General features: G+C 48.1%; 1 protein-coding gene across 1 annotated transcript in view; it reads right to left on the reverse strand.

Annotated features, from left to right (window-relative positions):
• Window positions 1-24,152, reverse strand: part of LOC123665135 (dedicator of cytokinesis protein 1) — a 92,249-nt gene that overhangs the window by 51,335 nt on the left and 16,762 nt on the right. Inside the window, exons 2-13 of the mRNA XM_045599480.1 lie at window positions 22,101-22,272; window positions 15,524-15,626; window positions 14,508-14,653; window positions 14,044-14,167; window positions 13,211-13,438; window positions 12,373-12,599; window positions 11,789-11,909; window positions 11,056-11,265; window positions 10,341-10,439; window positions 9,839-10,015; window positions 8,855-9,050; window positions 326-474 (exon numbers count right to left, since the gene is read on the reverse strand). Coding sequence (XP_045455436.1) covers window positions 326-474; window positions 8,855-9,050; window positions 9,839-10,015; window positions 10,341-10,439; window positions 11,056-11,265; window positions 11,789-11,909; window positions 12,373-12,599; window positions 13,211-13,438; window positions 14,044-14,167; window positions 14,508-14,653; window positions 15,524-15,626; window positions 22,101-22,272 — 1,952 coding nt within the window. The remainder of the gene's footprint in view (window positions 1-325; window positions 475-8,854; window positions 9,051-9,838; window positions 10,016-10,340; window positions 10,440-11,055; window positions 11,266-11,788; window positions 11,910-12,372; window positions 12,600-13,210; window positions 13,439-14,043; window positions 14,168-14,507; window positions 14,654-15,523; window positions 15,627-22,100; window positions 22,273-24,152) is intronic.

Consider the following 24,152-nt stretch of genomic DNA (forward strand, 5'->3'; position numbering starts at 1 on the left):
TGCTTGTTTGCCAAAGAAAAATTACATAGACTTGTTGACAAAATCAAAAATAACTTTATTGAAATAGGATTCTACATCTTAGAATCGTCATTTTACAAACAAAAATTTTCCATCAATCTTGGACGCCACCGCGGCGTTACAAAATCTTTCTAGATTAATTAAAAAAAAAATGAAATGAAATGACACTTAAACGAATAATGGTGACTACTTTCAAATTTATAATTTATCTTTTATAGCACCTATATAATCTATAAACAAACATATTTTACAAATTGGCTCTGAACGGTATTGTCTAAGAAAAGATTAAACGGTGTCGTCAACTTACCTGAGTCAATATACTAAATAGGGCATCTAATATATCCTGCAGGAACTTGACCAGTTCGTCGTTTGGCACACGGAGCAGTCGCGTGAGAGCCGCACGCAGCGTACCGTCAGCGTGGTGGGTGCTCCACTTTAGTACGCCGAGAATTTCCTCTGCGAATAGTAAGAAATATTACATTAGAGAGCTGCTTATCGAGTTCCTAGTTTTTGAAGTAAAACTTCTTGACTTGGGGATTGAGCTGGTGAATGCGTGATGGGAGAGTTACAAAAGTATGATCGCGGGAGGCGAATGGAGCAAGAGAGAGAGGTGTGAGCACACATTTTCTTTCTCTTTTCCTATCATAGCTAGTTACATTTCGGATATCTAAGACACAGAGCAGGCCTATTGTGCAGAAGTTTCACTTTAGTCGTGTGGTCTAAAGTACACTGGTTTTTTAATTTATGTCTAGAGTAGAATCAGCAGAGTAAGCTGTGTGGCTACGGCATTATAGAATACTTAGCTGACCCGGCGAACTTCGTATCACTTAACACAAACTTTATCGTGTGGTATTAAAGTTCAAATTGACTTTTAAGTATTATCACAAATCTTTTGTATGGGAGTATAGAAAAGTGTTGTTTTTAGACTTTTTCAGGAAATTTTATTTTTTTTTTTTTAGAATTTTTCTCTCCGTAAGAACCATCCTCGTACTTCAAGGAACATTTTAAAAAAAGAATTAGCGAAATCGGTCCAACCGTTCTCGAGTTTTGCGCTTAGCAACACATTCAGCGACTCATTTTTATATTATAGATAGCCACCCCCTCTCTTCCCGTGGGTATCGTAAGAGCGCCAGGCCGCGCTCGGCGCCCGTCGTACAGTGGAGGACAACAGAGCGCTTACCGCGCTGCGTGAGCTTGGTGGAGCAGAGCTTGGTGGCGACGGCGAGCGAGTCGCGCGGCTGCAGCGCCAGCGCCGCCCGCGCCAGGCCGCGCTCGGCGCCCGTCGTACAGTGGAGGACAACAGAGCGCTTACCGCGCTGCGTGAGCTTGGTGGAGCAGAGCTTGGTGGCGACGGCGAGCGAGTCGCGCGGCTGCAGCGCCAGCGCCGCCCGCGCCAGGCCGCGCTCGGCGCCCGTCGTACAGTGGAGGACAACAGAGCGCTTACCGCGCTGCGTGAGCTTGGTGGAGCAGAGCTTGGTGGCGACGGCGAGCGAGTCGCGCGGCTGCAGCGCCAGCGCCGCCCGCGCCAGGCCGCGCTCGGCGCCCGTCGTACAGTGGAGGACAACAGAGCGCTTACCGCGCTGCGTGAGCTTGGTGGAGCAGAGCTTGGTGGCGACGGCGAGCGAGTCGCGCGGCTGCAGCGCCAGCGCCGCCCGCGCCAGGCCGCGCTCGGCGCCCGTCGTACAGTGGAGGACAACAGAGCGCTTACCGCGCTGCGTGAGCTTGGTGGAGCAGAGCTTGGTGGCGACGGCGAGCGAGTCGCGCGGCTGCAGCGCCAGCGCCGCCCGCGCCAGGCCGCGCTCGGCGCCCGTCGTACAGTGGAGGACAACAGAGCGCTTACCGCGCTGCGTGAGCTTGGTGGAGCAGAGCTTGGTGGCGACGGCGAGCGAGTCGCGCGGCTGCAGCGCCAGCGCCGCCCGCGCCAGGCCGCGCTCGGCGCCCGTCGTACAGTGGAGGACAACAGAGCGCTTACCGCGCTGCGTGAGCTTGGTGGAGCAGAGCTTGGTGGCGACGGCGAGCGAGTCGCGCGGCTGCAGCGCCAGCGCCGCCCGCGCCAGGCCGCGCTCGGCGCCCGTCGTACAGTGGAGGACAACAGAGCGCTTACCGCGCTGCGTGAGCTTGGTGGAGCAGAGCTTGGTGGCGACGGCGAGCGAGTCGCGCGGCTGCAGCGCCAGCGCCGCCCGCGCCAGGCCGCGCTCGGCGCCCGTCGTACAGTGGAGGACAACAGAGCGCTTACCGCGCTGCGTGAGCTTGGTGGAGCAGAGCTTGGTGGCGACGGCGAGCGAGTCGCGCGGCTGCAGCGCCAGCGCCGCCCGCGCCAGGCCGCGCTCGGCGCCCGTCGTACAGTGGAGGACAACAGAGCGCTTACCGCGCTGCGTGAGCTTGGTGGAGCAGAGCTTGGTGGCGACGGCGAGCGAGTCGCGCGGCTGCAGCGCCAGCGCCGCCCGCGCCAGGCCGCGCTCGGCGCCCGTCGTACAGTGGAGGACAACAGAGCGCTTACCGCGCTGCGTGAGCTTGGTGGAGCAGAGCTTGGTGGCGACGGCGAGCGAGTCGCGCGGCTGCAGCGCCAGCGCCGCCCGCGCCAGGCCGCGCTCGGCGCCCGTCGTACAGTGGAGGACAACAGAGCGCTTACCGCGCTGCGTGAGCTTGGTGGAGCAGAGCTTGGTGGCGACGGCGAGCGAGTCGCGCGGCTGCAGCGCCAGCGCCGCCCGCGCCAGGCCGCGCTCGGCGCCCGTCGTACAGTGGAGGACAACAGAGCGCTTACCGCGCTGCGTGAGCTTGGTGGAGCAGAGCTTGGTGGCGACGGCGAGCGAGTCGCGCGGCTGCAGCGCCAGCGCCGCCCGCGCCAGGCCGCGCTCGGCGCCCGTCGTACAGTGGAGGACAACAGAGCGCTTACCGCGCTGCGTGAGCTTGGTGGAGCAGAGCTTGGTGGCGACGGCGAGCGAGTCGCGCGGCTGCAGCGCCAGCGCCGCCCGCGCCAGGCCGCGCTCGGCGCCCGTCGTACAGTGGAGGACAACAGAGCGCTTCCCGCGCTGCGTGAGCTTGGTAGAGCAGAGCTTGGTGGCGACGGCGAGCGAGTCGCGCGGCTGCAGCGCCAGCGCCGCCCGCGCCAGGCCGCGCTCGGCGCCCGTCGTACAGTGGAGGACAACAGAGCGCTTACCGCGCTGCGTGAGCTTGGTAGAGCAGAGCTTGGTGGCGACGGCGAGCGAGTCGCGCGGCTGCAGCGCCAGCGCCGCCCGCGCCAGGCCGCGCTCGGCGCCCGTCGTACAGTGGAGGACAACAGAGCGCTTACCGCGCTGCGTGAGCTTGGTGGAGCAGAGCTTGGTGGCGACGGCGAGCGAGTCGCGCGGCTGCAGCGCCAGCGCCGCCCGCGCCAGGCCGCGCTCGGCGCCCGTCGTACAGTGGAGGACAACAGAGCGCTTACCGCGCTGCGTGAGCTTGGTGGAGCAGAGCTTGGTGGCGACGGCGAGCGAGTCGCGCGGCTGCAGCGCCAGCGCCGCCCGCGCCAGGCCGCGCTCGGCGCCCGTCGTACAGTGGAGGACAACAGAGCGCTTACCGCGCTGCGTGAGCTTGGTGGAGCAGAGCTTGGTGGCGACGGCGAGCGAGTCGCGCGGCTGCAGCGCCAGCGCCGCCCGCGCCAGGCCGCGCTCGGCGCCCGTCGTACAGTGGAGGACAACAGAGCGCTTACCGCGCTGCGTGAGCTTGGTGGAGCAGAGCTTGGTGGCGACGGCGAGCGAGTCGCGCGGCTGCAGCGCCAGCGCCGCCCGCGCCAGGCCGCGCTCGGCGCCCGTCGTACAGTGGAGGACAACAGAGCGCTTACCGCGCTGCGTGAGCTTGGTGGAGCAGAGCTTGGTGGCGACGGCGAGCGAGTCGCGCGGCTGCAGCGCCAGCGCCGCCCGCGCCAGGCCGCGCTCGGCGCCCGTCGTACAGTGGAGGACAACAGAGCGCTTACCGCGCTGCGTGAGCTTGGTGGAGCAGAGCTTGGTGGCGACGGCGAGCGAGTCGCGCGGCTGCAGCGCCAGCGCCGCCCGCGCCAGGCCGCGCTCGGCGCCCGTCGTACAGTGGAGGACAACAGAGCGCTTACCGCGCTGCGTGAGCTTGGTGGAGCAGAGCTTGGTGGCGACGGCGAGCGAGTCGCGCGGCTGCAGCGCCAGCGCCGCCCGCGCCAGGCCGCGCTCGGCGCCCGTCGTACAGTGGAGGACAACAGAGCGCTTACCGCGCTGCGTGAGCTTGGTGGAGCAGAGCTTGGTGGCGACGGCGAGCGAGTCGCGCGGCTGCAGCGCCAGCGCCGCCCGCGCCAGGCCGCGCTCGGCGCCCGTCGTACAGTGGAGGACAACAGAGCGCTTACCGCGCTGCGTGAGCTTGGTGGAGCAGAGCTTGGTGGCGACGGCGAGCGAGTCGCGCGGCTGCAGCGCCAGCGCCGCCCGCGCCAGGCCGCGCTCGGCGCCCGTCGTACAGTGGAGGACAACAGAGCGCTTACCGCGCTGCGTGAGCTTGGTGGAGCAGAGCTTGGTGGCGACGGCGAGCGAGTCGCGCGGCTGCAGCGCCAGCGCCGCCCGCGCCAGGCCGCGCTCGGCGCCCGTCGTACAGTGGAGGACAACAGAGCGCTTACCGCGCTGCGTGAGCTTGGTGGAGCAGAGCTTGGTGGCGACGGCGAGCGAGTCGCGCGGCTGCAGCGCCAGCGCCGCCCGCGCCAGGCCGCGCTCGGCGCCCGTCGTACAGTGGAGGACAACAGAGCGCTTACCGCGCTGCGTGAGCTTGGTGGAGCAGAGCTTGGTGGCGACGGCGAGCGAGTCGCGCGGCTGCAGCGCCAGCGCCGCCCGCGCCAGGCCGCGCTCGGCGCCCGTCGTACAGTGGAGGACAACAGAGCGCTTACCGCGCTGCGTGAGCTTGGTGGAGCAGAGCTTGGTGGCGACGGCGAGCGAGTCGCGCGGCTGCAGCGCCAGCGCCGCCCGCGCCAGGCCGCGCTCGGCGCCCGTCGTACAGTGGAGGACAACAGAGCGCTTACCGCGCTGCGTGAGCTTGGTGGAGCAGAGCTTGGTGGCGACGGCGAGCGAGTCGCGCGGCTGCAGCGCCAGCGCCGCCCGCGCCAGGCCGCGCTCGGCGCCCGTCGTACAGTGGAGGACAACAGAGCGCTTACCGCGCTGCGTGAGCTTGGTGGAGCAGAGCTTGGTGGCGACGGCGAGCGAGTCGCGCGGCTGCAGCGCCAGCGCCGCCCGCGCCAGGCCGCGCTCGGCGCCCGTCGTACAGTGGAGGACAACAGAGCGCTTACCGCGCTGCGTGAGCTTGGTGGAGCAGAGCTTGGTGGCGACGGCGAGCGAGTCGCGCGGCTGCAGCGCCAGCGCCGCCCGCGCCAGGCCGCGCTCGGCGCCCGTCGTACAGTGGAGGACAACAGAGCGCTTACCGCGCTGCGTGAGCTTGGTGGAGCAGAGCTTGGTGGCGACGGCGAGCGAGTCGCGCGGCTGCAGCGCCAGCGCCGCCCGCGCCAGGCCGCGCTCGGCGCCCGTCGTACAGTGGAGGACAACAGAGCGCTTACCGCGCTGCGTGAGCTTGGTGGAGCAGAGCTTGGTGGCGACGGCGAGCGAGTCGCGCGGCTGCAGCGCCAGCGCCGCCCGCGCCAGGCCGCGCTCGGCGCCCGTCGTACAGTGGAGGACAACAGAGCGCTTACCGCGCTGCGTGAGCTTGGTGGAGCAGAGCTTGGTGGCGACGGCGAGCGAGTCGCGCGGCTGCAGCGCCAGCGCCGCCCGCGCCAGGCCGCGCTCGGCGCCCGTCGTACAGTGGAGGACAACAGAGCGCTTACCGCGCTGCGTGAGCTTGGTGGAGCAGAGCTTGGTGGCGACGGCGAGCGAGTCGCGCGGCTGCAGCGCCAGCGCCGCCCGCGCCAGGCCGCGCTCGGCGCCCGTCGTACAGTGGAGGACAACAGAGCGCTTACCGCGCTGCGTGAGCTTGGTGGAGCAGAGCTTGGTGGCGACGGCGAGCGAGTCGCGCGGCTGCAGCGCCAGCGCCGCCCGCGCCAGGCCGCGCTCGGCGCCCGTCGTACAGTGGAGGACAACAGAGCGCTTACCGCGCTGCGTGAGCTTGGTGGAGCAGAGCTTGGTGGCGACGGCGAGCGAGTCGCGCGGCTGCAGCGCCAGCGCCGCCCGCGCCAGGCCGCGCTCGGCGCCCGTCGTACAGTGGAGGACAACAGAGCGCTTACCGCGCTGCGTGAGCTTGGTGGAGCAGAGCTTGGTGGCGACGGCGAGCGAGTCGCGCGGCTGCAGCGCCAGCGCCGCCCGCGCCAGGCCGCGCTCGGCGCCCGTCGTACAGTGGAGGACAACAGAGCGCTTACCGCGCTGCGTGAGCTTGGTGGAGCAGAGCTTGGTGGCGACGGCGAGCGAGTCGCGCGGCTGCAGCGCCAGCGCCGCCCGCGCCAGGCCGCGCTCGGCGCCCGTCGTACAGTGGAGGACAACAGAGCGCTTACCGCGCTGCGTGAGCTTGGTGGAGCAGAGCTTGGTGGCGACGGCGAGCGAGTCGCGCGGCTGCAGCGCCAGCGCCGCCCGCGCCAGGCCGCGCTCGGCGCCCGTCGTACAGTGGAGGACAACAGAGCGCTTACCGCGCTGCGTGAGCTTGGTGGAGCAGAGCTTGGTGGCGACGGCGAGCGAGTCGCGCGGCTGCAGCGCCAGCGCCGCCCGCGCCAGGCCGCGCTCGGCGCCCGTCGTACAGTGGAGGACAACAGAGCGCTTACCGCGCTGCGTGAGCTTGGTGGAGCAGAGCTTGGTGGCGACGGCGAGCGAGTCGCGCGGCTGCAGCGCCAGCGCCGCCCGCGCCAGGCCGCGCTCGGCGCCCGTCGTACAGTGGAGGACAACAGAGCGCTTACCGCGCTGCGTGAGCTTGGTGGAGCAGAGCTTGGTGGCGACGGCGAGCGAGTCGCGCGGCTGCAGCGCCAGCGCCGCCCGCGCCAGGCCGCGCTCGGCGCCCGTCGTACAGTGGAGGACAACAGAGCGCTTACCGCGCTGCGTGAGCTTGGTGGAGCAGAGCTTGGTGGCGACGGCGAGCGAGTCGCGCGGCTGCAGCGCCAGCGCCGCCCGCGCCAGGCCGCGCTCGGCGCCCGTCGTACAGTGGAGGACAACAGAGCGCTTACCGCGCTGCGTGAGCTTGGTGGAGCAGAGCTTGGTGGCGACGGCGAGCGAGTCGCGCGGCTGCAGCGCCAGCGCCGCCCGCGCCAGGCCGCGCTCGGCGCCCGTCGTACAGTGGAGGACAACAGAGCGCTTACCGCGCTGCGTGAGCTTGGTGGAGCAGAGCTTGGTGGCGACGGCGAGCGAGTCGCGCGGCTGCAGCGCCAGCGCCGCCCGCGCCAGGCCGCGCTCGGCGCCCGTCGTACAGTGGAGGACAACAGAGCGCTTACCGCGCTGCGTGAGCTTGGTGGAGCAGAGCTTGGTGGCGACGGCGAGCGAGTCGCGCGGCTGCAGCGCCAGCGCCGCCCGCGCCAGGCCGCGCTCGGCGCCCGTCGTACAGTGGAGGACAACAGAGCGCTTACCGCGCTGCGTGAGCTTGGTGGAGCAGAGCTTGGTGGCGACGGCGAGCGAGTCGCGCGGCTGCAGCGCCAGCGCCGCCCGCGCCAGGCCGCGCTCGGCGCCCGTCGTACAGTGGAGGACAACAGAGCGCTTACCGCGCTGCGTGAGCTTGGTGGAGCAGAGCTTGGTGGCGACGGCGAGCGAGTCGCGCGGCTGCAGCGCCAGCGCCGCCCGCGCCAGGCCGCGCTCGGCGCCCGTCGTACAGTGGAGGACAACAGAGCGCTTACCGCGCTGCGTGAGCTTGGTGGAGCAGAGCTTGGTGGCGACGGCGAGCGAGTCGCGCGGCTGCAGCGCCAGCGCCGCCCGCGCCAGGCCGCGCTCGGCGCCCGTCGTACAGTGGAGGACAACAGAGCGCTTACCGCGCTGCGTGAGCTTGGTGGAGCAGAGCTTGGTGGCGACGGCGAGCGAGTCGCGCGGCTGCAGCGCCAGCGCCGCCCGCGCCAGGCCGCGCTCGGCGCCCGTCGTACAGTGGAGGACAACAGAGCGCTTACCGCGCTGCGTGAGCTTGGTGGAGCAGAGCTTGGTGGCGACGGCGAGCGAGTCGCGCGGCTGCAGCGCCAGCGCCGCCCGCGCCAGGCCGCGCTCGGCGCCCGTCGTACAGTGGAGGACAACAGAGCGCTTACCGCGCTGCGTGAGCTTGGTGGAGCAGAGCTTGGTGGCGACGGCGAGCGAGTCGCGCGGCTGCAGCGCCAGCGCCGCCCGCGCCAGGCCGCGCTCGGCGCCCGTCGTACAGTGGAGGACAACAGAGCGCTTACCGCGCTGCGTGAGCTTGGTGGAGCAGAGCTTGGTGGCGACGGCGAGCGAGTCGCGCGGCTGCAGCGCCAGCGCCGCCCGCGCCAGGCCGCGCTCGGCGCCCGTCGTACAGTGGAGGACAACAGAGCGCTTACCGCGCTGCGTGAGCTTGGTGGAGCAGAGCTTGGTGGCGACGGCGAGCGAGTCGCGCGGCTGCAGCGCCAGCGCCGCCCGCGCCAGGCCGCGCTCGGCGCCCGTCGTACAGTGGAGGACAACAGAGCGCTTACCGCGCTGCGTGAGCTTGGTGGAGCAGAGCTTGGTGGCGACGGCGAGCGAGTCGCGCGGCTGCAGCGCCAGCGCCGCCCGCGCCAGGCCGCGCTCGGCGCCCGTCGTACAGTGGAGGACAACAGAGCGCTTACCGCGCTGCGTGAGCTTGGTGGAGCAGAGCTTGGTGGCGACGGCGAGCGAGTCGCGCGGCTGCAGCGCCAGCGCCGCCCGCGCCAGGCCGCGCTCGGCGCCCGTCGTACAGTGGAGGACAACAGAGCGCTTACCGCGCTGCGTGAGCTTGGTGGAGCAGAGCTTGGTGGCGACGGCGAGCGAGTCGCGCGGCTGCAGCGCCAGCGCCGCCCGCGCCAGGCCGCGCTCGGCGCCGGCCGGCAGCGAGTCGCGGCGCGACGGCAGCTGCAGGCACGCGCGCGCCGCCTCGGCCTCCGCGCCCGGCCCGCCGCCGCTCTTCTTGTGGTCGATCTGTTGAAAAGCGAAGGATGTTGAGCGTTCGGCGATAGAGCACAGATTACAACATATAAATTGATTCAATACCTTTGCAAACTTTAAAATCTGCTCCGGCGACGGACAAGGATATCGAGTTGGGAGCATCTACTTCACGGGGGTTATAAATCAAATACCAAAACTTTAACCGTCACCTGAACTTACTCGTGAGGAAGACACGTTTTTAGGAAACTCTACTTGTAAGAGATCATCATCATCATCATCGTCATCAACGTCATCATCATCATCATCATCATCATCATCATCATCATCATCATCATCATCATCATCATCACCATCATCATCATCATCACCATCATCATAATCACCATCATCATCATCACTTTATCATCCACTACTGGACATGGCTTTCACAAATTCGCGCTAGAATGGCGCAAACTCGTGTGTTTTGCCCATAATCACCGCGCTAGACAGACGAGTTGGTAACCGCAGAACTGGCTTTGTCGCACCGAAGACGCTGCTGCTCGTCTTGAAATAGGTAAATAAGGGGTAAAATTGGTCTTTAAGGCTCTATTATTTTTATAGCCAAAAGAAATTATCGATATCAGTGGTTTTCAACCTTTGATGATATAGGACCATTTGACATAAGTCTGTTTCGAGACAGACCAACAACTGCTTGGAAGTAAAATTTGAAGTATTTAGTATAGCTCTTTGATATCGAACCTTATAACTTAAAATAACTAAATAAAACAATGAACAACAAAACAAACAAATAAAGGAAACTTAATAAATAAATTTATACTAACTTTATAAACGGCTAAATTGTGCTGCGTGTCGGGAATAGTAGTGCCATCTTTCTGCATGAGCCTTAAGTAAGACATAGCAAAATATTTCTCAGCGCGATCTTTCGCTTCGTTGGAACTGCGATGTCGACATAGGAATACTATATGGGCTTCTTTGAATTCATCTATATTTAGACACACCTGAAAATAATGAAGACAAGAATTTAATTAATTATGACATTTTTTTTAAATAAATAGATATATAGAAGCTCTTTATAAAACTACAATCCTAGGTTGGACTCTGCAAATTGTGACCACTTTTTTTTGGGTGACACAGATGACATTTGACGTTATATGGCTTCTGTGGACGAAACACGATTACATCAGAATTTTACCCTGTTTAATGGCAATCTTCCATACATATTGGAACATTCACATGCGTATCCGACACCCCAGGCTTTTTTCTCAAGAACGCCTCCTCCATTCTTCACTTTTAAACAAATATTTATGTAATCAAAACAAATACCTTAAATACTTCATTCCATCTCGGCCGATCTTCGTGATAGTACACAATCGATGTGTATTCGTTTACTAACGGCACTCCAGCGCCTACTGAGATCACACCCTGAAAATATTTAATAGTACAACATATAGCCTATTTGTGTTAAGAAAAAGTGAGACATTGCTGTAACTTAGCCCCTTGATCAATTAGATTGTAGTAAATTAGAATGCCACTCAAATTGAGTAGATGAAGTAAACCATTTTTTTTGGCTTATAGCTAATTTAATTAGTAAGGGAGCGAGATTAATTGTAAGTTAATTACCAGCGACGAGTTAACTATATTCTCAACGCGAATAGCATTCAACGTCATACACACAGTACTTGTAGTTGTCCTAAGTATGAAGTGGTAGTGTGTCGTGTGTGAGATTCTGGTTATTAACGGCACAGTAGGAGATATTTTGTTTGAAATTTGGAGCAGCCCAACCGAGGAAGTACCCCAACCTTACAGAGGATAATGAGTGTGTTGAATAAGGTGTCCAGATCTCCTGGGGAGAGTCAGAGATAGGGTCGGCAATGTGCAAATGCTTCTGGTGTTGTAGGCGTCCATAGGCTACGGTAATCGCTTACCATCAGTTGCGTGTAGTTGTGCGTATAGTATGTAGTAGTCGTGTGTAGTGAGGGGGGAGATAGTGGTAAAGTGGTGTGGGGTAGTAGTGTAGTGTGTAGTGGTAGTCAGTTACCGGCACTACGTTCCCCGCGCGGTCCACAACCCGCGCCGACAGCTCCACATTTCTCTCAGAACTCTTTCCCGATCCTCTAGAAAAGATTCCCGAAACTAGCGTCACATATAAGTCATTTCTGGCGTCATCGGGTAGTATCACTTCTGGGAATCCCATTTTTCGAGCGAACGCCGTATTGCCGACGACCATGTGAGGATTCTCTTGACGGATCTGAAATTTTAAATTATTAAATTAATCGACGTATGTTTTTATGATTAACTATATTTTTTGTTTGTGATTAGTTCAGCCACTTTTGCCACTTTTTGGAATAGCCATATATTCCGTATATGAGAAGGTTCGGAGCTTAATCAGCTACACTTTTCCAGTGCAATTCAGCGGAAATTTTTATGCAAGTGGTTTATTTTATGTGACTAAATTTCAAACAACTACATCTTAGTGGACGAAATTTGGTCAAATTACATTATAAACCAGGACGCTGGACCGATGATATATCTCAAGTCACCGATGGAGGCTAATTGAGAATAGTGGACAGCTGGAACGTTTGGCACAAACTTAGGAAGGCATGTATCCAGCAGTGGACTACGATAGCTTGAAGTATAACAAAAATATATGAGTGATAGAAACATTGAGTTTGTACTATGTATATGAAGATTTATCCTATTTCAGATGTTAGTCTATCATAGTAAATTATAATTATCGAAGAGAAACGACATCAGTATTACCAATAACTTACCTGTTTTAAATCGCCCTCAACCATTTGCAAGAACACCCATAGCCCTTGCGAGTGTTTGTCCTTGAGTTCTCGATTCGCTATCACTTTCTTCAATAACGTATCCATATTGTCTTTTTCACACCTGAAATATATTTAATGATTTTTAGTGGCAATCCACAAACCCAAACTTTAAGTTAACTTGAGGAGTTTAAGTTTAGTTAACTTGAGGAGTTATACTAACTTCTTTTCAGGATATTTGAGTTTCTTTTTAACCGACTTCAAAAAAAGGAGGAAGTTCTTAATTCAACTGTATAAAAAATACTGTATAAATAATTATGTGTGTTACCTCATAACTTTTACTGGGTGTACCGATTTTGACGATTCTTTTTTTTAATCAAAACCTACACTTACTTGACATGTGAAGCCATTTAAATTTGATGTAGATCTGACGAGTGACTTTTAAGTTATCCCTATTAATATGTATTTTACAGATAATTTTTTTCAACTACCTACATTGTATTACTTGTCGATGTCAAATGAAGTCGGTTCTTTTTTCGTTTTGCCAGCAAACACTGTTACAGTACTATAAAATGATATGTACTCACGGATAAAAAGGCAATAAAATCTCCTTATCCGAATTATCAGCGGCCAAATGCTGAGTTATATCCGCACACGCGAGACCAAATGGCCGTCTTATGTTAACAGCGCTGTGACCAGTCAACGCTACTATTGTACTACGCCTATTTTCTACACTTTGTGCCTCCATTGAACCGATACGAACAACGTGACAGACTAGAAATACTTTTTCTTTCTTTATATCGCTACCGAGGTCCTGATGAAGGAATTTTTCATGATATTATATAAATGTTTATCTATTATCTATATAAATAAAAATTAAATCGGTAAATGAGTTGCGAAGCGCTAGACTCGAGAAGGGCTTGACTGATGCAAGTTACTTAGAAGTTTCTTGTTAAGAAAAATTTGCAGAAAAGTATGTATTTGAAACAAATTATATTAAAACGTTTCTAAGACTCAGGATCTACTAATTCAATTTAGATTTTATAAGTATCTAAAATAAAACATCTTTATGCATGCTTGACTTGGGAAGTAAAGAAAAGTGGGGTTGATGCGTGACGAGAACGTTACGAAAATAGTGATCGGGACGTGATGATTGAGAGGAAGATATAAGTTAGATGGAGCTAAAGAAGCGTTATTTCAGTCGTGTGGTCTAAAACACAATCGTTTTTATTTTTATTTTTGAAAGTATATCAAGAAAAGTAAAAAGTCTCATAGGAGAAGAACAAAAAAAAAATTAAATAACTAAGTGTGTCATCTAGTCTTAACAATCAAAACAATTTAGTTGATATTTAATTATAAAATGCAGTATTATATTTTTCAATTAATTAAATTACATAAAATCAAATATAAATAAAAATAGCTCACCGTAAAAACAACAGATGGCGCTGTAAACAACTCTGCGGCTCCCAAGTGTCCGGGTGGCCATTTCAATAAAACATTTTCAGTTATTTTATTACCGCCTGCATCGTGCAACGCTAGGGATAGTTCTGCGATATCGTTCATACGACAAACGAAATTCTTTATATTAACAACAATAGTGTACGTCCTCGCGGTGGGTATCTGACTTGTGGGACGACTCGAGGGGGTAGTTTCCTGGAAATAATACCATGATAAATTATATTTGAATGAATGAAAGAAAGGTATGTAGAACGTGTACAATCAACATGGACATAGCTTTTAAAAAGTAATTAACGTGTTATATTTAAAACAAAAGTGCAATGACGGCAGTAACAGTAACAGAGATTTATTTTTTTATGTTTACGCCTGTTATGATTTTGATATATATCAAATTTTCGTGTCACAATATTAGTTACAATACTCCTCCGAAACGGCTGGACCGATTTTTATGAAATTTTGTATGCATATCGGGTAGGTCTGAGAATCCCACATCTATTTTTCATACCCGTAATTTAAAATGGGGGGGGGAGATTGAGGGGGGTTAATAGCAAAACGTTTGCGGGGTCAGCTAGTATTGTATAATATATCTCACTCAAATATTTACTGCATAGAAATTTGATGATATGTCATGAAATCGTTACAATTAATTATTAAATATCATTGATATTTGCTATAAAATGTTTTGCCTCCATAAATAAAGTTGATTTAATTTTATTAATTGATTGATTCAGCCAGTAACATCTCACAGCTGGGCATTGGCCTGTTTCTCCGTGTAGGAGGGTACTTCAAAATAAACTTACCATATTCTTATCTATCCTGGAATTGGCTTCGTCGTGTAAAGCGTTTAGTTTGAATGTTGATGTTGTCAAAGGATCGACCAGTTGACCGCTCATCGTTCTAACAGCTAATTCCATACCTAGTGTTCTAGAAAGAGAGACGATATTATTTTAGTATGAAACATAGTTTTTCGGTCACCAACCCGCCTGCCCGGTGTGGTGACTATGGGCAAAGCACATGAGCTCACGCCATTTTTGGCTCGAACTTGTGGAGGCCTATGTCCAGTACTGGACTGCGATAGGCTGAAATGATGATGATGATGATGATAGTTTTAGAAATGTTTGTGAGGCCTTTGTTTTGTCTTGTCTGATTTTTTTTTTATTCGAAAGCTTGTCGTGTCGTCTGTATTGTACAATTGTCAATATAAATTGAATATTTTTTTTTCCAATCTTACTTTAATTCATTTTGTTTATGGTTTTAAACTAACCTATTTCCTTTATCGATTGTAAAGACGGCAGTCCTGGCGACCCTTCTCAGTTGGTCTTGTGGTAGCGCCCCGGACGCGGCCTGGGCCCGTAGCTCTAGTAGCGCCCTCATACTCACCTCCATAAACTTGAAGCGATCGTCATTAGTCTGCGAAAGGAATTTATTTATTTATAACATTCTAGAATTTAAAAAAAAAGTAAAATGACGATTCAAAAGTGCTTTTAAAGCCTACTTGAATTGAGTTATTCTTGATTTTGATTTTGAGTTTTAGTTGAATTTATTTTATTACTTTGAAAGGTATAGGATTCTAAATTTAAAGGATCACGAAACAGCTTTCAAATTTGATAAACCAAAAATAAAGTAATGAAACTGAAGTCGTTACAGGCAAATTTAATTATGTATTACAAATAATTACAGAAGAATGTATGGAAATAAATTATATGTACATTAACAACTGATTTAAATACATTTTCGACTCTGAAATAACTAATTAAATTAATAAAACATTTACTACATTCAATTTATCATATTGTATATGCAAAAAAATCAGTCAAATAAAATCGTTAATATCGTCACAAGATAGGTTTAATACTATAACTTTAACTACTGAATATATTTATTAACTGAGGTACAGGGCACAGCAGGAAATATCCAGCTCAAAATCTGGACCAGTCCGACTGGGAAAGTACCGCAACTTTGCAGAAGATCACAGCTAAATAATACTGCTTTCAAATTGTGCTGTGATCCTGTGGTGAGTAAGGTGGCCAGAGCTGCTTAAGAGAGTCAGGGCCGTGCGATTCTTCTGATGAGGCGCCTTTAGCCTACGGTAAACGACTACTGCGGTCACCAACCCGCCTGCCCAGCGTGGTGACTATGGGCAAAACACATTAGTTTTTGGCGTAAACTTGTGGAGGCCTATGTCCAGCAGTGGACTGTATAGGCTGTAATGATGAACCGGTTACCATCAGATGAGTTGTACACTTGTTTGCCACGCCTAGGTCTTAATTTTCAGCTTACCGTATACAAAAGTTTCCAATGCTGCAGCCATTCGCGTAGAGTGACGGCTATGTCGTGGACCACGCCGCCGCCGCCGGCGGACGCGACCACCGTTTCTCCACATCTTTAAATAATATTTTCTAAGTTATAACCCAGTATAACACATATACTATTATTTTATATTACCATTACCGTGCCTCGGAGAGCACGTTAAGCCGTCGGTCCCGGTTGTTATCATGTACACCTGATAGCGATCGTTACTCATAGTAGGGAATATATCCGCCAACCCGCATTGGTGTGCGCGTGGTGGATTAAGCTCTGATCCTTCTCCTACATATTACAGGCTGAAGCGTATTATTTTATGTATGGGGTAGTCTGAGAGGTCGAACATGCCTTGCATTGGTCCAGCCGTTCTGCCTATTCCACCTCCTGCTGTTAACGTCTAAACGTAACTTATTTTCAGGGTAAAGTTACGAGTAATACACAACTGACGAAACAGGGTCTAATGTTACTTAAAAACATTCTATAAAAACAATAAGGTAGTATGAAGATGAACACTCATTAGAGAAGGTGCAAAGTGAGCTAAAGAGAAACATGTAGCATCGCAAATTACAACATTAACTACAATAACTCCTCACGTGCGCTCTTCTCATAAAGACGTCAACAAACAAACATAAAACGACACTCAAAAAAGCTCAAGTAATACAACTTTGTCAATAAAACTGCTGCTGCGTACAAAATGCGAATGCCTTTATTATAACTTTGTAAAAACAATATGAAGATCGTACATTTTAACTCCGTTTCTTTGATTACTATATTGCAATAGTGTTATCGCTTCAGCCTGTAATATTTTTCATATATATACTGTCCAAGTTTATGTGTATTGGAAGGAATGTAATTAATATGATCTCGCTTTCGGTCTGTAATATCGCACTGCTGGGCACAGGCCTCTTTCCCCATGTAGTAGAAGGATCAGAGCTTAATCCACCACGCTGCTCCAATGCGGGTTAGTGGATTTCGCAATGGTAACTGGGACTTAATTGACACAGGCGGCAGAGGAAACTAAGTTTATTATATGTATGTAAATTAAAATGAATCGCTAAATGTGTTACTAAACTTGCGAACGGCTGGACCAATGCAAGGCATAAGTTTTCTGACACGTTATAGAAAGTTTTTAGGAAATGAAAGTTTAGTAGAAATATGGAACATTTCATAAAATGTAGCGATTATTTTAGCCTCAGGCGTTTGAAAATTCATAGGGCTTCTGCCTTAAACCAACGGTCCTACGGTTCCTACCAACGGTCAGCTAGCTATATAACAAATACAATTTTAGCTTAGTTTAATTTGAGCAATCTGTACGTAAAATATCCGTATATAAAAGTATACATAAAAGTATACTTTTAGAATACAATAGTATATAGTATAGAATACAATACGTCTCCTTCATTCTATATTTTCATCCTATTTAACATCTAAGCCTACATTACATCGAGACAAACTTAGTAAAGGACAAACTTAGAAAAATTTCTATGAGGTTGGAAAAGATCTTAACCAAAAAAAAATGTACAGATATTACGATAAAATTATAATAAGAAAATTGGTACAAAAAAGTTACTGTCCAAAAACATACAATTTCGTTATTTTATCGCAGGCGGTTACTAAATAAAATTATAATTGTTATAGCGTATAAATAGAAAGAGGACGGCTTTGAACTTTTATCAGTTTCAGACCGTTGTTCCATAAATAGTAATTACAATCGTACATTTTACTTTTAATAATGAAACACATATTACGATACAAAGTTACGTCTTCCACAGAACTTCTTGGTCATGTATCTACTACGTGCGTAAGTAAGCAAATAAAGCTATGAAAAGAGAAAAGCAGTTGCATTGTATCTAAATAGCTTAGGTACTTATATACATTATGTTTACAGGGCCAACTCCTCATGATCAATCCTAGCTTCGCCAATGCTTATATATAAAGAATTCGTTGCAACGACTACTACGCCTTGGGTCTCAATTCACGACCTTATAAAATATATGTATGTCTGAATTTGTGACCTTAAAAAGTTTACATGATACCCATTAGACTACTTCCTGACTAAATAATATCACATCACCATCACATCAGCCTTTCGCAGTCCACTACTGGACATAGGCCTCCACTAGTTTACGCCGAAAATGGCATGAACTCATGTGTTTTGCCCATAGTCACCACGCTGGGCAGGCGGGTTGGTGACCGGAGGGCTGGCTTTGTCGCACCGAAGACGCTGCTGACTAAATAATAACTTAGCAAAAATTAAACAAAACTTAACAGACAATCATATTAGTTCAGTCAACAAGTTCAAAAACTTAATCTTTATATATATAATTATATATATATATATATTTCTTGTGTGCGTGTGTATGTCACTGAACTCCTCCTAGACGGCTGGACCGATTTTGATAAAAAATTTTGTGTGAGTTCAAGGGGATTCGAGGATGGTTTAGATTCACAATTTGGTCCACTGGAAAATGTTTATTTAACTAATTTTTCATTTATAAGTAGTTGTTAATTTCGGAATGTTTTACATTGGATCCGGTAGACTGCGCTACCATCGCAACATCAAATATTAAATATTATTCTATTTTAGTTTCAGTTTGGTCCGACAGTTGGTGCTGCGATCAAATTGAGAAAAATATTTGAAATGTTGTGTTATGGCAAAACAACGTTTGCGGGGTCCGCTAGTTTCATTATAATTTTTAACAAAAAAAAAATTATAAACAAAATATACGTTTTTTAAAAACTCTAGCAACGTGATCCCATTGATATAAAGCAATTATTTAAGCATTTGTTGAAAAAGACTGAAAGCTTTTTTTTTTAAATTCTTTAATTAATATTTAATACTCAAAGAAGAAAAAAATATTTGGTGTGTGTCAATTAGTCCCATTTAAATTTATTTGAGATCTAACAACTACTTTTCGAGTTATATCTAATAATGCGTTTTTACTTGACGCTTTTTTCGTCGACCTACGTTGTATTATACCGCATAACTTTCTACTGGATGTACCGATTTTGATAATTATTTTTTTGTTAGAAAGGAGATATCCCTAGTTTAGTACCATAGTAAGGAAACCAGGATTTGATGATGGGATCCCAGAGAAATCGAGGGAAACTCGAAAATCCGCATAACTTTTTACTGGGTATACCGATTTTGATAATTTTTAATTTAATCAGAAGCTGATGTTCATCAAGTGGTCACATTTAAATTTTATCGGGATCTGATAACTACTTTTTGAGTAATCTTTGATAACGCGTAGTTACTTGACTATTTTTTCGTCGATCTACGTTGTATAGGTACTTGTCGATGTAATTGAAGTCGGTTTTTTTTTTCGTTTGTCTGCAAACACAATTATTGCAACTTAATTCGTTAATAACTTTTGTAATTTTTTGCATGCTAGAAATTCCCATACCTATATATACCCATTTTTAAATGCCATCCCGGATCGAATGATCTATGGCTTTTTTAGAGAACTTTATATCTATTTAACACGTTTTTCAACTTGTTGACTAGACTATATTATCACATTTACGTTATGAAAGGAAGCCGTCACGATAAAACAGTGCAACATAAAAAGCGCTTAAAAGCGATAATATTTCAATTAAACGGGTGACGGCTGATTCATTTGACCGAGATTATGAATAGGTCACCGACCTCGCTCTCGCCTTATCAAATGCCGGATTAATTGAGATTGTCAAAATCAATCATTATTTATATTAACGCTTACATCTTTGTCCTTTATACGCGTTATTGGTTTTGACTTTGTTCGATTCGACTTTTATCTGTTACTAGCCGTGACATTGATTATATTGATTTAGATAAAATACTTTAGTGGGACCACATAACATGCACCACTTTACGATTTAAAAAAAAAAATCATCAAAATCGACACACCCAGTCAAGTTTTGAAGTAACATACAGAAAAAAAAATACAATCGAATTGAGACCCTCCTCCTTTTTGTAGAAGGTTAAAAAAAAAACAAATTACTTTAATTAATAATAATAATAATCATCATCATCATTTATTCACACTCACACATACATCGATATAAAGACATCTTAAAGACTAGACAAAAAATTAAAATTACAATCAGTCACAAGGTTTAGGAACAAACTACATTGCAGATAATAGTATATGCCTATATGGAGATAAATAAGGTCAACATCATACTCTTAAGTGGGACGAATTTCTCTCGTAACTTATCGTTCAATATTTATAATTAAAATGTATCTTATTTATTTGTAACTTTATTTTGGGACGAAGTTCCTCATGGGGCGTTTCGGAGGGGTGTTCTAGCCGGCAAAAAACGTCGTAAAAAAAGGGGTAAGATTTTTATGTATTATGGCTACAGTGTCTAATGTATAGTCTACGTGATGCCTGTTATTAATATTGCAGTTTGCTGTTATTATATTATCTTATACTATTAAACGAGCAATTCTTGTATATATATATCTATATAATCTGAATCTCGGAAACGGCTCCAACGATTTTCATGAAATTTAGTATGCAGGGAATTTCGGGGGAGATAAATAAATCTAGCTAGGATTCATTTTTAGAAAATGTCGTTTTATCCCTGTTTTTAGGCAATAAAAAAAATGGCTACAATATCGTCAGAATAAGAAGGTAAATTTCGCAACTGTTAATTAAGTTGTAGTAGCTCAGGGGAAATCGGCCGATCGCGCTCGGCCGAAAAGATCATGGTTCGAATCCTCAAGTTTTCCAGATCCGATTATCGTTTTTTTTTTTTTCTAAAAAAATAAAATCGAAAAATATGATTCATATTTTATCAACATGTAATTCGTATTTAAATATGATTTTCAAAAAACACGATTTATTAAAAATACCGAGCTAAGCTCGGTCACCCAGGTCCTATATATTTTATAAGTCATTGTAAAGAAAATAAAGGTGTTAAGATTATTTGTAAAGTAGTTTTTTAGAGGGTTTGTTCACAGGTTGAACATGTAGCCCTCATTTTTAAACACACGACGCTTATGACATAGTTGTACAAATTTTGGATGCTATGATTGGAGTCAAAAACTTAAAAAAAAAAAAAAAACAATCTTTTCCCAACAATTCTGTTTTATGCCGGCAATGTCTTAAATCATTTTTGAAAACAGCTGATACCTTCGAACTGCTGGATCAATTTCCTCCGACCTCCGAAAAGTTACATACTTTCACGTAACAAAAGTTTATCGAAATCGGTCCGTCCGATCGAGATTTACGACGCCACACACAGACATACATACATACATAAACATACATTAGAGTCAAACTTGTAACACTCCTCTTTCGTATCGAGAATTAAAAGAAAAAAAAAATACCGTTTAAGTAGTAGTAATTACAAACATCGGGCATTTTCGTAAAAACCCGGAATGTACCAATTAATTTTCAATTATAACGTAAAAAGTGATTTATTTCAATGTAATAAACATGAATAATAAATTAGCTGAAGTTATAACATTGTCGAGGAATTCAAAGCACAATGCAATGACACTTAGAGTGAGACCACGTATTAATCATGTTTTACTTATATTAAAGCAATGTTGATTTTTTTTTTCTCATAAATCTATACATTTTTTTTTTTTTTGTAATATTGAATGTAGTAGTAAGAGTATTTATTTGTAATAATCATTAATAAATAAACGTCTCACGTTCCCTTCCCCCAGTAGGATTACTCCTGTGTTAGGTATCTGGAATCACGTACAATGTACACAAGCACCCAGAATACGGCGTTTTTTATATCTAATAACATACACACGCGGTCGTCTGTTCCTATGGTAAGGAACTTAATGCTTGTGTTATAGGTAACAGTCGACTGTTATAGGTATTTTTTTTTATAAATATCATCATTACAGCCTATACAGTCCACTGCTGGACATAGGCCTCCACAAGTTTACGCCAAAAATAACGTGAACTCATGTGTTTTGCCCATAGTCACCACGCTGGGCAGGCGGGTTGGTGACCGCAGTACTGGCTTTGTCGCAACGAAGACGCTGCTGCCCGTCTTCGGCCTGTGTATTTCAAAGCCAGCAGTTGGATGGTTATCCCGCCACCGGTCGGCTTTTTTAGTTCCAAGGTGGTTGTGGAACCTTGTTATCCCTTAGTCGCCTCTTACGACACCCACGGGAAGAGAGGCAGTGGCTAAATTCTTTAGTGCCGTAGCCACACAGCACTTTTTTATAAATATACATAGAAATAATACATATACAAATATTACACCCAGGCTGAGGCGGGAACCGAACATGCATCCCGCGGAACAGAAAGCGACAAAAAAATTATGCAGTATAATAAATACAACGTAGGTCGACGAAAAAATTGTCAAGTAAATACGCGTTAATAGATATAACTCGAAAAATGCTTGTCAGATCTCGATTAAATTTAAATGTTGTCTTATGACATGACAGGCACAACCTTTTGATTAAAAAAAAAATAATAATTGAAATCAATCCACCCAGTAAAAAGTTCTAAACAAACAACAAAAATACATAAAATAAAAAATACAGTCGAATTAAGAACCTCCTTTTTAGGAAGGCGGTTAACAAAAAATACTACAGTACCTGTCAACATTACAGCTTCGTATAACGACGTAAGTTTTAGGGAAGGCTCCCTTCGCATCCCTCCTCAGACTGCTGCCCCAGTACCACTCGTTCGTCTCCCGCTCCAGGTGCACGAGCTCCCCCACCTCCAGGGGCAGGTGGAGGGGTGACGAGGAGTTAAAGTTGTATAAGGCTGGTGACAAACATTTATTATATAATATAGTAATCCTTAGTATAAAAACGGAGTATATAATGTAAATGAGTAGTAAGATAATAGTTATAAAAAAGTGCGTGTGTACTTATGGTATTCGCATGTATAATAAAATACCACAAACTCCTGGGGGGGATTGGGGATTGGGTCGGCAACGCGCTTGCGATGCTTCTGGTGTTGCAGGTGTCTATAAGCTACGGTAATCGCTTACCATCAGGTGAGCCGTACGCTTCTTTGCCGACCTAGTGACATAAAAAAAAAAAACAAAAAAAAAAACAAACGATTTTGGAACTGTCTCAACATAAATTTAAAGTTTTTATTAAAAAAAAATAATAGATAAAGCTTATTACTCGGTGCAGGATTACATAGTTCATAAAGATGTGTGGACTTAGTGACGCTGTATTTCATGCAACGTGTTACTAATTTTGTACTAAAACAGTTTATATATTATTTTTCTAAAGAGTAACTGCGGAGTTTCTTGCCGATTCTTCTCTGCAGAATCTACATTCCGAATCGGTGGTAGCTTTACTTCTACAAATATAATATTTGATTTTTAAAGTTTTAATTTGTAAAATGACGATTCGAAAGTGCTCTTGGACCCTATTTGAATAAAGCTGTTTTTTATTTTCATTTTGATTGTACGCAACTGCACACGTAAGAAGTGTGAACGTTCAGGGTGTCGGTTTTTTGTGACGGTGTGGGCGTGCATCGTGAAAATTTACTCTCATTATTTTTCCGTAACGCACCAAAAGCAGTATAACTTCAAAAATAATATAAATATTCAGACAAAACAAAACTTTTACTAATAATTTTGGACTGTTTGCCTAAAATCGTAGATTCCATTTTTCCTTTTTTTAATAGCACTAGGTCGGCGAACAAGCGTACGGCTCACCTGATGGTAAGAGATTACCGTAGCTTATAGACGCCTGCAACACCAGAAGCATCGCAAGCGCGTTGCCGACACAATCCCGCCCCCAAGAGCTCTGGTCACCTTACTCACCACAGGAACACAACACTGCTTGAAAGCAGTATTATTTAGCTGTGATCTTCTGTAAGGTCGAGGTACTACCCCACTCGGGCTGCTCCAGATTTTGAGCAGGATATTCCTGCTGTGCCCTACCTCAATTAAGTTCCTTATTGGTCATACATAGTATCTCGCCTCGCCCTGTCAAATTACTTATACATATTTACTGCATTTATTACTTATATAAATCGCGTCACATTTCATCCAATATTATTATTTATCGAAGACAATGTTGAAAATGATTGCTGGTGCTACTTCAAGCATTTTGAGGCTACGAAACCTATCTTAAAAACTAAAACAAATTATTTACGCAATTTTAGACAAATTATGTATGCCTAAAAAAAATGTATGTAAAAATATAATAATTTTAAGAGTTTCGTTGAATTCTGAGCTATTTATTAAATAAAAGTTACATCAATTAGTATTATTATCAAATGATTAAATTTTGTTACGTGCTATATGCGTTTACAGTATGGATTGTCAGGACCACGATGGAATAACGGTTTAATGACAGGGCATTCGCCAAAAATTGATGAAATATGGCCGTCATTTCCGACTTAACACAAGATTTTTGTAGCTGTTACGTACTCACGACATTCAAAGTATGCTAATGACGACGATTACGTTACCCGCCTACATAAATATACGATTGTGTTGTGTGTTGCAGTTAAATTATAAAACCAGACGTTTTGTTAACCGACTTCCAAAAAAAGGAGGTTCTCAATTCGATTGTATTTTTTTTAATGTATGTTATCTCAGAACTTTTGATTGCAAAAGGTGATGCGTGTCGCGCATTCCCATTTAAATTTAACTGCGATATGAAAATTACTTTTAGATC

Source organism: Melitaea cinxia, chromosome 23 (genome assembly GCF_905220565.1).
Source record: "Melitaea cinxia chromosome 23, ilMelCinx1.1, whole genome shotgun sequence".
Lineage (NCBI taxonomy): Eukaryota > Metazoa > Arthropoda > Insecta > Lepidoptera > Nymphalidae > Melitaea > Melitaea cinxia.